We start from the raw sequence: 16696 nt of genomic DNA, 5'->3' as shown, positions 1-16696 counted from the left end.
TTTAAAGAATCAGGCTATAATATATTAAAAAAATCACTTAAATCGACCAACAGGTTTAGGAAATATGAGACATCAAAAATGACCAAACTTTTAAGTGGGCCGATTTCTATGCACGTAAGTTTACTTGAAAAAGTCCCATGGAAAGCCTATTTTGCAATTGTTTTTCACAAAATTTGTTATAAGTCCGGTTCTAATAATCGGAGCACAGTGTATCAGACGCCATTTAGTTCATTTTTTTTTTCAAAAGGAACAATTTTCATTTTGGTAAAATTAAATATTTATAATAAAGGCAAAGTTTTATAGGTATGTATCGGTGAATTGCATGGTGTAGAATTCCTTCCCTTTTGTCTTCACTGCAGCATCCATCTGGCTTGCATATTATAGAAGCCTTGGAGGTGTCACCAGGTAAATGGACCAATAAGTTTTCAATTTAAAAATCTATTAGTAACATTTATAATATTTTTCAATATTATTAATGTCGCTATTAGGATTGAAAAACTTTGCCTTTCAATTGCCAGATGACGCTAGTCACCTAATCCATTCACGTCAGTTGCAGTGTGGGGGATAAACTCTCGATGTTGGTCACTTGGAGTATGGGGCAGCAAGCCTACGTCTCTCCGATGAGACTCCAATAAGAGTCGAAAATCGTCGATTCAGAGTGCTGGACTGCGCTCTCTGTTCTAAGTAAAAAATAAGATTGTTTTGCCTTCGCATTGCAACTGAATAAAAATGGTATACATTTTTATTTTTATATCTATAATAGTTTAGGAAGTTTAGGAGATATTAGTTATTTTCCTAACAAGTGCAGAAAGTCATTCTTTTCCGCACGCGACTGCAGTTTGCCGAACGACGCGAAGCGGGAGTTCGGCAAGCACTCGAGTGCGGAAAAGAGACTTTCTGCAAGAGTTAGGAACAATATTTTTTCTAAGAGTCTTTAAAAAATACATATGTACACAAATTAATTCTTTGACAAGGTTGTCAAAACCAAACTTTCAATATAATTAATTAGCATGACGACGATCTTGGTTTCCATGACGATGATTCAAAACGACTGTTATTGTCTACCGATTTGACTTTCGAATATTATGTCAAAATAATTTTATTTCATCGAATTGTCGCGTTAATTTTATTAAAACAGGAACACAATAAGATATATTTGAAATAAATTAGTAAATAATATCTAAATATTAGTTTATTGCATTTATTATAATTACTTTAAGGCCATATTAACATATCTAAATTAACACGCGTGCGGAAAAGTAAAAACCACGTGCGAAAAGTAACACGCGTGCGGAAAAGTAAAACTTTCTAAACTAAAATGCGTGCGCGAAAGTAGACGTTTTTGCACGCTTGTAGAAAAAATAATTTAAACAATTATTAAGATAATAATAACAAATTATCCGACGGGCTTTTGGTACCCTCGAGAAATCGAATCCACGCCCCAAAAAAACATAAAAAAACGTCAAGGTACAGAAGGGACATAAAAGTGCATACTCAACCCCCCTGGCTCCTAATATAATACACTGAAAATGTATTCACAAATAAAATCGTTTATAATCTTATACAGAGAGGATCTAAATTATGGAATAAATTTATTTGCTCTAAAATGGACGACTTTAGAGAAATATACCGAAACAGGTCGATTTTTATTTTCAAATTACAATTTTTTGGCGTATATTTCATACAAGTGACGTCATCCATCTGAGCGTGGTGGCGTAATCGATGTTTTTTTTAAATGGGAATAGGGGTCGTGTGGCACCTCATTTGAAAGGGTGTTAAATTCCCAATACAGTAATATAAATATTAATATTAATATTTATACAGGGTGGCCAAAATAATAATTTTTGAATCAAATTAATTGACGAATAAAGAAGAATGTATGCAATTTGTTAAACTCAAAATACATTCTATCGCGGTCAGAAAATAGAAAAAAATGTTTATTTAGCAAATAAACATTGCTTTTCGCTTAAATTAAATGTTCAAACTGCCAAGAGGTAGGTGGGAGGCTATTTGTGATTTAATTTAAGCGAAAAGAAATGTTTATTTGTGAAATAAACATTTTTTCCTATTTACTGACAAGCCGTACATTGAATTTATTTTGAGTTAAATAACTTACATACATTCTTCTTTTTGCGTCAATTAATTTAATTCAAAAATGATTTTTTTGGTCACCCTGTATAAATAATGATATTATCGTTTATATAACTGAATAGAAAATTGAACAACCTTTCAAATGAGGTGCCACACGACCCCTATTCCCATTTAAAAAAATCATTGATTACGTCATCACGCTCAGATGGATAATCAGATTACGTCATCACGCTCACTAGTATAAAATATATGCCAAACAATTATAATTTAAAAATAAAAATCGACCTGTTTCAGGATATTTCTCCAAAGTCGTCCATTTTAGAGAAAATGAATTTATTCCATAATTTAGATCCTCTCTGTATAAATATCACTTAACATAATATGTACTATAACAGTAAGAGTTCTGTAAAAATAATGTTAAAACACTCTGAGCATAACGTTATTTCTAACGTTGTATCTAGTACAAAACCGATAATAAATTGTCTTTTGTACCTCACTGTGTCTTATTAAAATATTCTCAGGTTCGCAATTGCGCCTAACAGAATGTTCTTGTTTATTTTACAAAAACTCGTTACATTTGTTGGTAAGTATCTGTTATTTTAAATACCAAGGTGCAGCTAAAGTACTGTTGAGTAGAACGGTTTAGTTTATTATATTATGTAATCGTTTAACATACTTTATTGGTATATAGTTGTTTCTTACAATCTTAACACTCAACCCTACACTGTTCATTTTTTTTATTAGATTAAAAATAGGTTTACGCGTCATATTGGCCCAATGATTAAAAGAAAAATTAGAAAAAAAAATTTGTCTCATTTCTAAACAATTTCGATAAAATATAATATCAAATCCAATACACAGGCTGGATGGAAGAAAACGAAACGGAGGCATTCAGGAATTACGACATTTAAAAAAAATTAGCAACAGGGTTTTTCGGTGTAAATTTTTTTTCAAAAGGGGACACATTTTTTCGTTATTTTCGATTATTTTACTTTCATCCTTAAGCCAGGGTAAGAATCATCGCAACATTTTTTAATGACAATGGGGTTAAATCAGATCTCGTTTTAAAGCCCTTGCAATTCCCTGAACATAAGTCTTTAAATTTTTAAATTCCGTCTAATAATTTATTTTATTTATTTAAAAAGACTTTTAAATTTTAAATTATATTTACCTGCCCTTTACGTCTTTAAACTTACAAAATGGACCAAAACGACGAAGATAATAATGAAATCTTAAATTTTCTTGATATACTTTTTCAAATGGATCTCCCAATCAAAATATTTAAACCTAAGGAAATCCGAATGGTAATCATGAATGAAATCAATCCAAAAAACGCTCCTGAACATGACCTCGTCACTGGAAAAATCTTGCAAAACCTAACAAGAAAACAATCATGGCAATAACACATACATTTAATGCAATACTTACGTAAGCACATTTTCCCAATCAGTGGAATGTAGCAGAGGTCATAATGTTACAAAAAGCAGGAAAAGACCCCAAAGAACTGAACTCATAAAGACCCATTAGTCTCTTACCTATGTTATCTAAGCTATTTGAAAAAATGTTTCTACGTCGATTAGAACAACGTGAAACAACAAGATGCTCGCTCAGAACTATTTAAAATAGAATCCGGTGTCCTACAAGGAAGTGTACTCGGTCCCTTATTAAACCTGTTATTTACTGTTGACCTACCTACAACTTGATTGACAACAGTCGCAACATTCGCAGATGACACAGCTATTATCGCATCTCACACAGACCCCCCAAAAAACTTCGCATAACTTACAATCCCACTTAAATAAAATAGAACAATGTTTAAAGAAATCGAAACTAAAAGCTAATGGAGCAAAATCGACCCAGGTTACATTTACCATGCGAAGAGAGAGCTGTCCACCAGTATACATAAACAACAAACAATTAGTACAAGTAGATACAACCAAATACCTCGGGATACATCTGGATAACAGACTAACACGGAGAAAACACATCTTCACCAAAAGAAAGCAACTTGGACTCAAACTTCAACAAATGCACTGGATCCTGGGCAGACATTTAAGACTGTCAATTGAAAATAAATTACTGGTAGACAAAGCCATACTTAAACCCATATGGACCTACGGCAGACAGCTATGGGGCTCAGTCAGCAACTCTAACTTTGAAATCATACAACGTTTTCAAAATAAGGCATGCTCCATGGTAAAAGTATGAAGAAAGACTTAGTGTGCATCCAAATGATTTCGCGAGTTAATTATTAAACACGGAGGGTGAAGTTCGCAGACTGAAGCGTTAGAAACCAACAACTGACCTACCAAATAGATTTTAGAAAAATTAGAACTATTATAAATTGTAATTTATTTTACTAGTAGTACTATCTCTACATTAGTTGGTAATTTAGAAATAAGTTTTCATTGAAATTCTTACCTACATGTCATAACCTAAGAAAGTCATAACTTTAACTGATTGTTCCTAACGGAACAGATTGTTAAACAAAATGGAGTAATAAAAAAAATTACCTGCTTAATTAGTTGATTTAGTACGTCAATGGTTTATATTTTAATTTCTTTCTTCGCCATCTTTTCTTTTTTTGTCACATTTTTCACACTAAGTAAATGATAATTATGACATTTTTATAAACACAAAAAAACATGAACTTATAGGATTTTCCTGTGAATATCAATCGTAAGCAGTAATTTGTACTCTTTAAAAATGTAATACCATGGTTTATTCCATTCAGGAAAGGGTAGGTAGCGTTTCGTTGTATTTTATGAACAATATAATTTGCTGAGACAGCTCAGCAATTTAACCAACAATATTAAGATGCGAGGCAAATTGTACTTTTGTCTAGTTTCATCTTAAGCCGGGTACACATATGCGAGCCGAACTGTTAGCGAACGCTATATTCGTATAATTTGTACGGCAGGACGAACCACTCACGAGTTGTTCGTTCGTCACGAACCACGGCCTGTTGGGTTTTGGGACGAACACAAAGGAATTTCGCAGTTCAATTTGGACGGCGTACGCAGCGATATTGTCTCGTCAAATCGAGATTGTTTGAATGACGTGTTTCTAGAGATAAGAAACGTGAGAAACACAATGTAATCAATTTTTATTTTATAGTTGATAAACAAATAATTGCTGTCTTTATTTACAGTTAGAATGTGACTTTGAGATAAAATTACAAATTAAATGAATCATTTTAGGGCAGTCAATGAGAGCAAGAACAGGTTATTACCTCCGAATTCTATCCTACTGCATGGATTTTAATGAAATTTTAGGAATAGCCTGAAAATATATCCTTCTTCAAAGTCTACCCTGTGCCGATGTGTGCTTTTGTCTTGGGGGCGGTTCCCACCCCTTCTCGGGGGTGGAAAATTTTTTGGTTAAACAACTACGGAAGTTGCTAGAGAACCTAATTCTAAGCAAAAACTGTTCTATAATTTTTTTTTCGAAAACTCAATACTTTTTTAGTTATTCGTGGTTGAAAATTGGCCATTTTCATTGAAATTATAACACCTTTTCAAACGGTTTTTTGCGAATAGCTTAAAAACAATGCATCTAACTAAAAAAATTATATAAAACATTTTTGTAGCTCATAAAAAATCAAAGAGATTTGTTCCTTCTTCAATCCTCTAGTTATAACACAAAAATAGGTATGGTAGGTAAAAGGAGTTTGTTTTTTTGGTGCATGCTCAAATCAGTGTATTCAACTTGAAATAACAGAGAAACGGTCGATTTTAGGTGTATAATGCCTTAAGTGTATACAGAGAGAGTCTGTAATTTGGAATAAATTCAATATCTCAAATACTAATAGTTTTTTTGAAAAATGTTCAGACCCGTCGATTAGTATTTCAAATTGTCCTTTTTGACATACAATAATAATGTATACAGGGTGTCCCAATTTAGAGATATGACGTCATCGTTGATTTTCTTAAATGTCAACACTGTCATTTTGATAACTATTTTGATAGGGTGTGTAAAGTTATACACAACTACAAAATATCAAATTTTTATTCTCTACCATTTACAAGATAATATAAAATAACAAAGTTATGTCTGTAATTTGGAATAAATTCAATAATTATAATACTAATTGTCTTTTTAAAAAATGCTCAGACCCGTCGATAAGTATTTCAAATTATCATTTTTGACATACAATTATAATGTATACAGGGTGTCCCAATTTACAGATATGACGTCATCGTTGATTTTCTTAAATGGCAACACTGTCATTTTGATAGCTTTTTTGATAGGGTGTGTAAAGTTATACACGACTGCAAAATTTCAAATTTCTATTTCCTACCCTTTATAAGATAATAAAAAATAAATATTTAAATAAAAAAAGAATTTAATTATTTCAAATAAGCAAATGCTCATAACGTTGCCCATTGACAATTTGACAATAATTGAGGGCAACATTATGAGTATTTTCTTAATTGAAATAATTAAATTCAATTATTATTTGATTACTTGTTTTTCATAACATTGTTATTTTTTTAAATATTCAAGTATTCAAATATTCAAGTATTGCACAATTATTCTTGTAAATGGTAGGGAATAAAAATTTGAAATTTTGTAGTTGTGGATAACTTTACACGCCCTATCAAAATAGTTATCAAAATGACAGTGTTGCCATTTAAGAAAATCAACGATGAAGTCATATATCTAAATTGGGACACCCTGTATACATTATTATTGTATGTCAAAAATGACAATTAGAAATACTAATCCACGGGTCTAAGCATTTTTCAAAAAACAATTAGTATTTTAATTATTGAATTTATTCCAAATTACACACATAACTTTGTTATTTTCTATTATCTTGTAAATGGTAGAGAATAAAAATGTGATATTTTGCAGTTGTGTATAACTTTACATACCCTATCAAAATAGCTATCAAAATAACAGTGTTGCTATTTAAGAAAATCAACGATGACGTCATATCTCTAAATTGGGACACCCTGTTTACATTATTATTGTAGGTCAAAAAGGACAATTTGAAATACTAATCGACGGGTCCGAGCATTATTCAAAAAAACAATTAGTATTTGGGATATTGAATTTATTCCAAATTACAGACTCTCTCTGTATATACCTTTTATTGTGCTTGAAAATTCCTTTCAGATATGCAATAAAGAGGAAACAGTAGCGATCAACAGGTAGCCAAAACGCGTTCCAAGATTGCGGCTGTAATTTTGAATATTTTTTGGAGATATTTGGCACACGTATTCGTAATATAATAAAGAATGGCGGTACAGATCCCAATTTGAAAAATATATTAATATGTGGAAATTACTCTGTAATCAAATACAATATTAAAAAAACGAGCCTGTACCGCCATTAAGAGGAAACAGTAGCGATTAACAGGTAGCGAAAATGCGTTCCAAGATTGCGGCTGTAATTTTGAATATTTTTTCGAGATATTTGGCACACGTATTCGTAATATAATAAAGAATGGCGGTACAGAGCCCAATTTGAAAAATATGTTAATATGTGGAAATTACTCTGTAATTAAATACAATATTAAAAAAACGAGCCTGTACCGCCATTAAGAAGAACAAAAAAATACAATTTCTTCAAATAAACTTTTTTATCCGATGCCTAGATTTTGTGTCATTTTGGAACTACTAAAATTTTTTATTTCATTAGTAGTTCCAAAATTACACAAAATCTAGGCATCGGATAAAAAAGTTTATTTGAAGAAATTATATTTTTTTGTTCTTCCTAATGGCGGTACAGGCCCGTTTTTTTAATATTGTATTTAATTACATAGTAATTTCCACATATTAATATATTTTTTAAATTGGGCTCTGTACCGCCATTCTTTATTATATTACGAATACGTGTGCCAAATATCTCGAAAAAATATTCAAAATTACAGCCGCAATCTTGGAACGCGTTTTGGCTACCTGTTGATCGCTACTGTATCACCTTAAGAAGAACAAAAAAATACACTTGCTTCAAATAAACTTTTTTATCCGATGCCTAGATTTTGTGTCATTTTGGAACTACTAATGAAATAAAAAATTATAGTAGTTCCAAAATGACACAAAATCTAGGCATCGGATAAAAAAGTTTATTTGAAGAAAGTGTATTTTTTGTTCTTCTTAATGGCGGTACAGGCTCGTTTTTTTAATATTGTATTTAATTACAGAGTAATTTCCACATATTAATATATTTTTCAAAATGGGCTCTGTACCGCCATTCTTTATTATATTACGAATACGTGTGCCAAATATCTCGAAAAAATATTCAAAATTACAGCCGCAATCTTGGAACGCGTTTTGGCTACCTGTTGATCGCTACTGTATCACCTTAAATGTCGATTACATTCAAACTAAGCGAGATATGCTGCAAAAAATTGATGACTAACGAATTTTAAGAAAAAAATTGAGAAGTATATTTAACCCCTCATTCACAAGAATTTCAATGCATCGTTTCCCTTGTACAATACATTTTACTACAGTGTTATTTTTATGTTCAAAAAGTTGAGCGGGTTTAAAATGAATGGTTTTTGAAAAAAATAAGATCAAATTATAGAGCGCATATTTCAATTTTCTTAAAAATCTTCCTTTTTCTCCATGTAACCTGAAAATGATAAGAGATATTGTTATAAAAAATAAAATAAAATGTTTATCTAGAAGAAACCTACATTTTTGTATGGCATCTTTTTTTGGCATCTCTTATCATTTTCGAGGTACATGGAGAAATAGGAAGATTTTTAAGAAAATTTAAAAATGCGCTCAATAATTTGATCTTATTTTTTTCAAAAACCATTCATTTTAAACCCGCCCAACTTTTTGAACATAAAAAAAACACTATAGTAAAATGTATTTTAGAAGGAAAACGATGCATTTAAATTCTTGTGGATGAGGGGTTAAATATACTTCTCATTTTTTTTTTCTTAAAATACGTTAGTCATCAAATTTTTTACAGTTTATCTCGCATAGTTTGAATGTAATCGACATTTAATATCGCTTAATTTATAGGTATTTTCAAGCACAACAAAAGTTATTGGTAGCATTATACACCTAAAATCGACCGTTTCTCTGTTATTTCAAGGTAAATACACTGATTTGAGCATGCACCAAGAAAACAAGTTTTTTTCACTTACCATATTATATCTCTTTTTGTGTTATAACTAGAAGATTCATAAAGGAAAGAATCTCTTTTAGTCCAAGTAAATGAAGCTTAAAAGAGGACAAAACCTCGCAATTTTTACAGAATAGATCGATTTGCTTAAAAATTTGAGAATAAGTAGTGGATACCCAGATAAGGATCAAAATCTATATGATGCGGAAAGGCGCTTTGACCATGGGGGTGGTTGCCACCCCATCACGGGGGTGGAAATTTTTTATTATATTTTGACCGGAGAAGTTGGTAAAAACATTAATTCTAAGCAAAAAATGTTCTATAAATTTTTTTGATAAAATTAATAGTTTTCGATTTTTTCGCTATCGAAAGTGTTAGTTTTATATCGAAAAAATTAATGTTTTAAATCAGTTTTCTGCTAATAACTCGAAAAGTTTTCGTTTTATCAAAACAACTTTGCTTAACAAAAATGTACCTTTTAAAAAGATGAACAAAACGGTTTTTTTGAATTATCTTTAAGACCAATAGTAGTCGAGCTATACTTTATTATATGTTAGCTCTTCTTCATCAAATGCTAAATATTGCAGTTTCAAAGTCAAAAGACGGGAAAACTATGCATTTTTCGAGGATAACTTGTTGAAACTAATTTAAAGTTTTTAAACATATCTATCTACAGAAATAAAAAAAAGTCTCTAGCTCAAAAATTAAGTGATAATGAAAAGAATGTCAGTCCCTATGTTTTTCAGCGAAAAAGTGATCGGAATCAACCCCATAATCACCACTATAATTAAAATTAGTCTTTGACCTTATGTTGTCTTCTTTATTTATGTATTATTGACAGGTTTTAGAAGTGTGACCGACTTAGAATGATTAGTTTTAAAATGAATGGAGTTAAAATCGAATAAAGAATTTTTGTAGTTTGGTAAAAAATGCCCTTTTCTTCCGAATAAAATGATTAGCATCACAGACATGAAAAAATGTTTCAATATCAAATTGTAGCTAATTTAATTCTGAAGAACTTGGTTTGTAAAAATTTTTTCTACGGCAAAAATTGAGTGAGCTATTGATAATATAACTTGTAATAACATGCAAAAACCACCTTTACCAACCCTTTCAAAGTCACCTCTTTTTGCGACTGAGGATATTAAAAGGATTTAATATTAATAATCTTATAGATCTTGTGAAAACCTACAAAATTCTTTTTTACCAAACTTTCTAAGATAAAAAATTAAAAAAGTACGGTTAAAAAAATCAATATATTTTTTGAACAAAAAAAGGAGAAATTCAATTGGAAGCATAATAATGTAAGATAGCGGTGTTTTTAGTCATTGGTCTTATTTATTCTTCTTTATTTATGTATTATTAATAGATCCTAGAAGTTTGGCTGGCTTAGAATAATTAGTTTTTAAAAAACTGGAGTTAAAAGCGAATAACTAATTTTTGTAGTTTGGTAAAAAATGCCATTTTCTTCAGAATAGAAAGATTAGCATCAGAGATACGAAAAAATGTTTTCCACCTACCTCTACCGAAAGTATACTTTTCCGGACCTGATTGTAGGGAGCAAAGTTGTACTTTTCCTCCCTAGAGAGGAAAAGTAAAAGTGACGTCATGGTATTTCATTCATGAAATATAATTTATTGACGCCCTGTACAATATCTATTTTCTATTACGTAAGTATCTATACATTTTAACGTTTATTTATAAAACGGTATTTTGCAGAATGGTAAAAAACAGTAAATTGTTATTTGATTTAACAATGTTTACATTAATAATTTGACTTATATTTGACAGTTGACAGTGATATTGTACCTACTTGTTAGTTTTAGTTTTAATAGATTTTGTTGGTTAGTTACATAAATAAATTAAGTAAAAATGAAAAATGACTTGTTATTAATTTGAGGAAGGTGGAAAAACCATATGTATAACATGGGAGTAAAGTGCCTTTTCCTCCCTTGAATGATTACTGCCCTCCGCTACGCGTCGGGCAGTCGGGAGGAAACTTCATTCTCGGGAGGAAAAGTAGCACTTTCCTCCCTTGTTATACAAATAGCTATTAAATATTAAATTGTAGGTTATTTAATTCCCAAGAACTTGGTTTGAAAACATTTTTTTACGGTAAAAATTGAGTGAATCGTAAATGAGTAAGTAATCGAAAAACATTGAATTTTTCGATATAAAACTAACACTTTCGATAGCGAATAAATCGAAAACTATTAATTTTAGCAAAAAAATGTATAGAACATATTTTTCCACCTACCTCTACCGAAAGTATACTTTTCCGGACCTGATTGTAGGGAGCAAAGTTGTACTTTTCCTTCCTAGGGAGGAAAATATTTTTCCTCCCTAGGGAGGAAAAGTAAAAGTGACGTCATGGTATTTCATTCATGAAATATAACTTATTGACGCCCTGTACAATATCTATTTTTTATTACGTAAGTATCTATACATTTTAACGTTTATTTAAAAACACGTTTATTAAAAAACAGTAAATTGTTTAACTGATTTAACAATGTTTACATTAATAATTTGACTTATATTTGACAGTTGCCAGTTATATTGTACCTACTTGTTAGTTCTAGTTCTAATAAATTTTGTTGGCTAATAAATAAATTAAGTAAAAATGAAAAAATGACTTGTTATTTGAGGAAGGTGGAAAAACCATATGTATAACATTGGAGTAAAGTGCTTTTCCTCCCTTGAATGATTACTGGAGGAAAAGTAGCACTTTCCTCCCTTGTTATACAAATAGCTATTGCTTAGAATGAATGTTTTTATCAACTTTTGCGGTCAAAATATAATAAAAAATTTCCACCTCCGGGATGGGGTAAAAGCAACCAAGTAAAAGCAAAGGATGGCAACCACCCCTATGGTAAAAGCGCCTTTCGGCATCATATAGATTTTGATCCTTGGACTATCCACTACTTATTAGGGGCACATGAAATAGAAGAGGAGAACCTGCCTGAATTGAAGCCCGACGATGTCCTAATCTTTCTTAGGAAAATAGGACTGGAAGAGCTGCTATAGGTCTGAGAAAACATCAGACTCATGGCAAGCAAGGGGGACACAATAGATCCTACGGGTCGCAGTGTACCTATCACCCCTATCCACATACATACATACATACATACATACATACATACATCCACTACTTATTCTCAAATTTTCAAGCATATCGATCCATTCTGTAAAAATTGCGAGGTAAAAAGCTTCGATTCCTGGACTATTTGTGATTTAATAAGCTACAAAAATGTTTTAAATAGTTTTTTTAGTTAGATGCATAGTTTTTAAGGTATTCGCAAAAAAAACGTTTGAAAAGGTGTTATGTATGAATTAGTGTAGTATTAGGTTCTCTAGCAACTTCCGTAGTTATTTAAGCAAAAAAAATTCCACCCCCGAGAAGGGGTGGGAACCGCCCCCAAGACAAAAGCACGCATCGGCATAGGGTAGACTTTGTTTCTTGGGCTATTCCCTACTTACTGTGAAAATATCACGTAAATCGATATAGTAGGATGGAATTCGGAGCCACATACCCTCATTGACTGCCCTATGTGTTCGTCACATAAATCGGACGCAAGAATTTTCGACGCACACAACGCATACGCTCCATCGGTTGTCGGTTTTTGAGCGAAGATCAAAGGATTTGCGTCGAATACGGTTTGTAGTGTGGACGCTTTTTTTGGTACAGTGTGAGTTTTTAAACACACTAAACACAACCAGAGCACACACGCACAACGAACTATAAACAAATTTCTGATGGTCGGGAAGTTAAATTTGCGACGAACTATTAGCTTTTAAGCGAGAAACTAAGCTTTTAAAATAAATCTCTCAAAGCGGAGCCCAAATAGGGGGGTTATTTAGCGATACATCGATAAGCGAATGTAAATACGGAATACGGAATTTGACATTTACTAATTCAAAATGGCGGCCCATATGGCCAACCGCCCACCCGGCACTTTTCCTTACCTATCTAAAAACCTATTTAAGATAAGTTTAATTTGAAAAGGTCGTTTTATAGTCTAAATATGGGGCTACAAGGAGAATATTATTTGAAAATTTTACAAAAATATTTTTATAAAAGTTGCAGAAATTAATGATGCGTAGAACCATAAAATATTTTCAAGTATACTGTCTCTAAAATATCAAAATAACGAGCAACTTTGTTATTTTTTATAGAATGCCAGTATCTAGTACGATAACGATAATAGATCGGTACGATAAAGTTCTCAGGCGGCCCTTCCGTCCAGCGTTTTTTACATTTTTTGTCCTAAAATTGACATTCTTGGCAATATTCAGCTTGTTCATCTCGTTTTGAGATAAAATCTCTGGTGACTGGACTATTTTAGATTGCTTGACATAAAATAACTCTGATGTTAATAGGGATAGGAAGTAGTTTCATTATTAAAATAAATATAATATTTTCTTGTGTTTATTTTATTTTATAAAGAAGTAAAGTTGTTATTGTTTTCCAGCCCACAAGGAAACTATTAAATATTATTGCAGTGTTCATAATTTTGTACATTTCCTCTAATACCCATAATTCCAAAGTTACTGGAAATAAACCACAAATAACATATAATGTTCTTGTCAGTAAATATCTCGGTCAACTGTAATATCGCGATTAAGTTTAAATAAACTTTACATAATATACAGGGTGTTTCATTAATAATTGTCCATATAGTAACTAGAGAAACCTTAACACAAAATACGAAGATTTAACCTAAAACACTTAAATAAAATGTGGTTCCTTACTGAGTTACAGGGTGTTTTATCTAAAAATTTAAAAACTATTTTTGCTCAGCATTTTAAAACTATTCGACGTATCCTTTTCATTCTTGACAGAAAGTGCGACTACTATACACCCTGCTAAATTATGATAAATACACGTTTCTAGCTACTACCAGAGGCGTACGACAGGGGATAGTGAATGGTTGACCCTTCTCAAATTCTACGCCACTGGAAGAATTACTATTTTAGTGTCATTTTTAGATTCTCCAATACTTTCTACGTAAATAATATAATTTTCATTGGTAACGATAAAATGATTGGTTTTCGAGATAATTGAAATTAAAAATGAAGCGACACATTTGGTTAATGTACCAAAATAACCGTGTCGTTTTATTTTTAAATTCAAAGATCTCGAAAACTAATGACTTTATCGTTACGAATGAAGAGTATATTATTTTCATAGAAAGTATTGGAGAATCCAAAAATTGAACTAAAATAGCAATTTCGCCAGTGGCGTAGAATTTGGAAAGGGTCAACCATTCACTTTCCCCCGTCGTACGCCTCTGGTAATAGCCAGAAGCGTTTGTTTAACATAATTTAGTAGTTTGTACAGTACCTATACTTCCTGCCAAGCATGAAAAGGATACGTCGAATAGTTTTAAAATGCTGAGCAAAAATAATTTTTAAATTTTTAGATAAAACACCCTGTAACGCAGTAAGGAACCACATTTTATTTAAGTGTTTTAGGTTAAATCTTCGTATTTTGTGCTAAGGTTTCTCCAGTTACTATATGGACAATTATTAATGAAACACTATGTATTAATATACTCATTTAATATTATGCACATATTATGTTTTAGCCGCTTGTATGATTGCTGGTTGTGCTGTTTACCCAGCTGGATGGAACTCAGAAAACATTCGCAAAGTTTGTGGAACGTCTACAGATAAATATATGTTGGGCGATTGCCACATTCGATGGACTTACATATTGGCTGCTATTGGTTGTTTGGATGCTGTTATATTATCAACGTTAGCATTTCTTCTAGCTTTGAGACACATCAAGCTACAGGCTGATCCAAATTATTCTACGTCACCTAGTCTCTTCAAAGGTATGTCCCTATAACTTAATTTATGTAACTCAAAAATTTGTTTATTTTTAAATGGGCGCTTTTTAAACAGCAATTTAAATGTACAGGGTGATTCACACAAATCTAGCATAGTCCACAGGTAATCTTTATTTTTAATGGAATCTACTTACTATTTATCTATTTTTACTCGTATGTTTTTAAAAAAATACCGAAGAATACGAAAATTGGGGACTCACAATCAATATAAACAAAACAGAATATCTTAGAATAAAGGACAAAGAAAGATACCCACAACTCTCGATTAGAGATATAAAAAAATGCGAATAATTTAAATACCTAGGGACAGCCATCATAGTGAAGGAAGGAACATCGTAACGGGACATCCAGCAGAAAATACAACAGGCCCAAAATGTAGTACAAACATTAAACTCGTTACTTTGGTCTCCTAAAATTAGTTTACAAACCAAAATGACAATCTACAAGTCGGTTGTAGAACCAATTTTGACGTATGGATATGAATGTTGGCAAATGACAATGAATGAGAAGAAAAAACTGGAAGTAGTAGAAATGGACTATCTAATAAGAGCGTGTCGTGTCGAACATCTATACTTGATCACATGCCAAATGAAGAAATAAAAAGAAGAACAGGAAGGAACTTCAATACCGTAGATACAGTATAATCCAAACAGCTTTTATGATACGGACATGTAATGCGAATGAATGAAGAACGATGGCCAAAACAGGCTTTAAACTATGTTCCATGGAATAGAAGAATAAGAGAAAGACTAGAGCTGGAATGAAGTGAAGGAATCAGAGGAATAATGAGAGATAGAGCCGTAAATGAGGAAGAATGGACCGACCGAAAAAGGTGGAGATCGAAATGCGGGATGCGGCAGAGTCTGTACCCCCGTAGATATACACTCACCGGCACAAAATTCGGCCACCCAAAATTTTTTAATAAGTTTGACAATTTATAACTTTATTATTTGTTCTCCGATTTTCAAGATTCTTACACTAGTTTGTAGGTACATGTATTGATATCGTTTGGTATTATTCCGGAAAAAAAATTGGCTTGCATGGCATTATACAGGGGTAAATGGAAGCGTTGTATTTTCTCCGAACTTTAAAAAATTCTGTGGAAAAATGAAATAGCTTATTTTGTTTCATAGTCCTGTCATATTATCCCGGAGGCATTTCTAAAATTTTGTTTTTTGAATTATCCGAATACAGTAAGGTCTCGTTTTATGCGGTGGATACGTTCTACAGAAAAGCGCATATAAAAAAATCGCATAAAAAAAGACTTTACTTGCATTGAAAAAGTAGGGATACGTTCCGTAGTTTTCTAAAATCACATAAAATGGTGTAAAAAAAATTATATGTCTTTGATGTTTTTTTTTCTCCATTGGGCCAAATAAAATCTTAAAGAAGAAAATTAATTTAATTAAAAACACAGACTAACCTTATTGAGATTGCAAAAACCTCTTCTAATGGAATATAAAACTTTACGACACTTAATTAAATGTTTCAATCCGGAAATTAAAATGTGCTGTTTATTATACTGCAACTTGAAGTCAGCAACATTTAAACTCTTAAATACTCAAACATTTAAATTTAATTTCAAAACAATTACAAGTTATACCTTTCAATGCGAAACTCAGATTGATGTAATAGCTACATGCTACATCATGTCACAAGGGGAATAC

General features: G+C 31.6%; 1 protein-coding gene across 1 annotated transcript in view; it reads left to right on the top strand.

Annotated features, from left to right (window-relative positions):
* Positions 1-16696, top strand: part of LOC126883506 (LHFPL tetraspan subfamily member 3 protein) — a 108622-nt gene that overhangs the window by 81879 nt on the left and 10047 nt on the right. The window contains exon 2 of the mRNA XM_050649115.1: positions 14766-15014. Coding sequence (XP_050505072.1) covers positions 14766-15014 — 249 coding nt within the window. The remainder of the gene's footprint in view (positions 1-14765; positions 15015-16696) is intronic.

Source organism: Diabrotica virgifera, chromosome 4, assembly GCF_917563875.1.
Source record: "Diabrotica virgifera virgifera chromosome 4, PGI_DIABVI_V3a".
In the NCBI taxonomy this organism is placed as follows: domain Eukaryota; kingdom Metazoa; phylum Arthropoda; class Insecta; order Coleoptera; family Chrysomelidae; genus Diabrotica; species Diabrotica virgifera.
The sequence above is the reverse complement of the archived record's forward strand: the minus strand, read 5'-3'. Positions and strand labels throughout refer to the sequence as shown.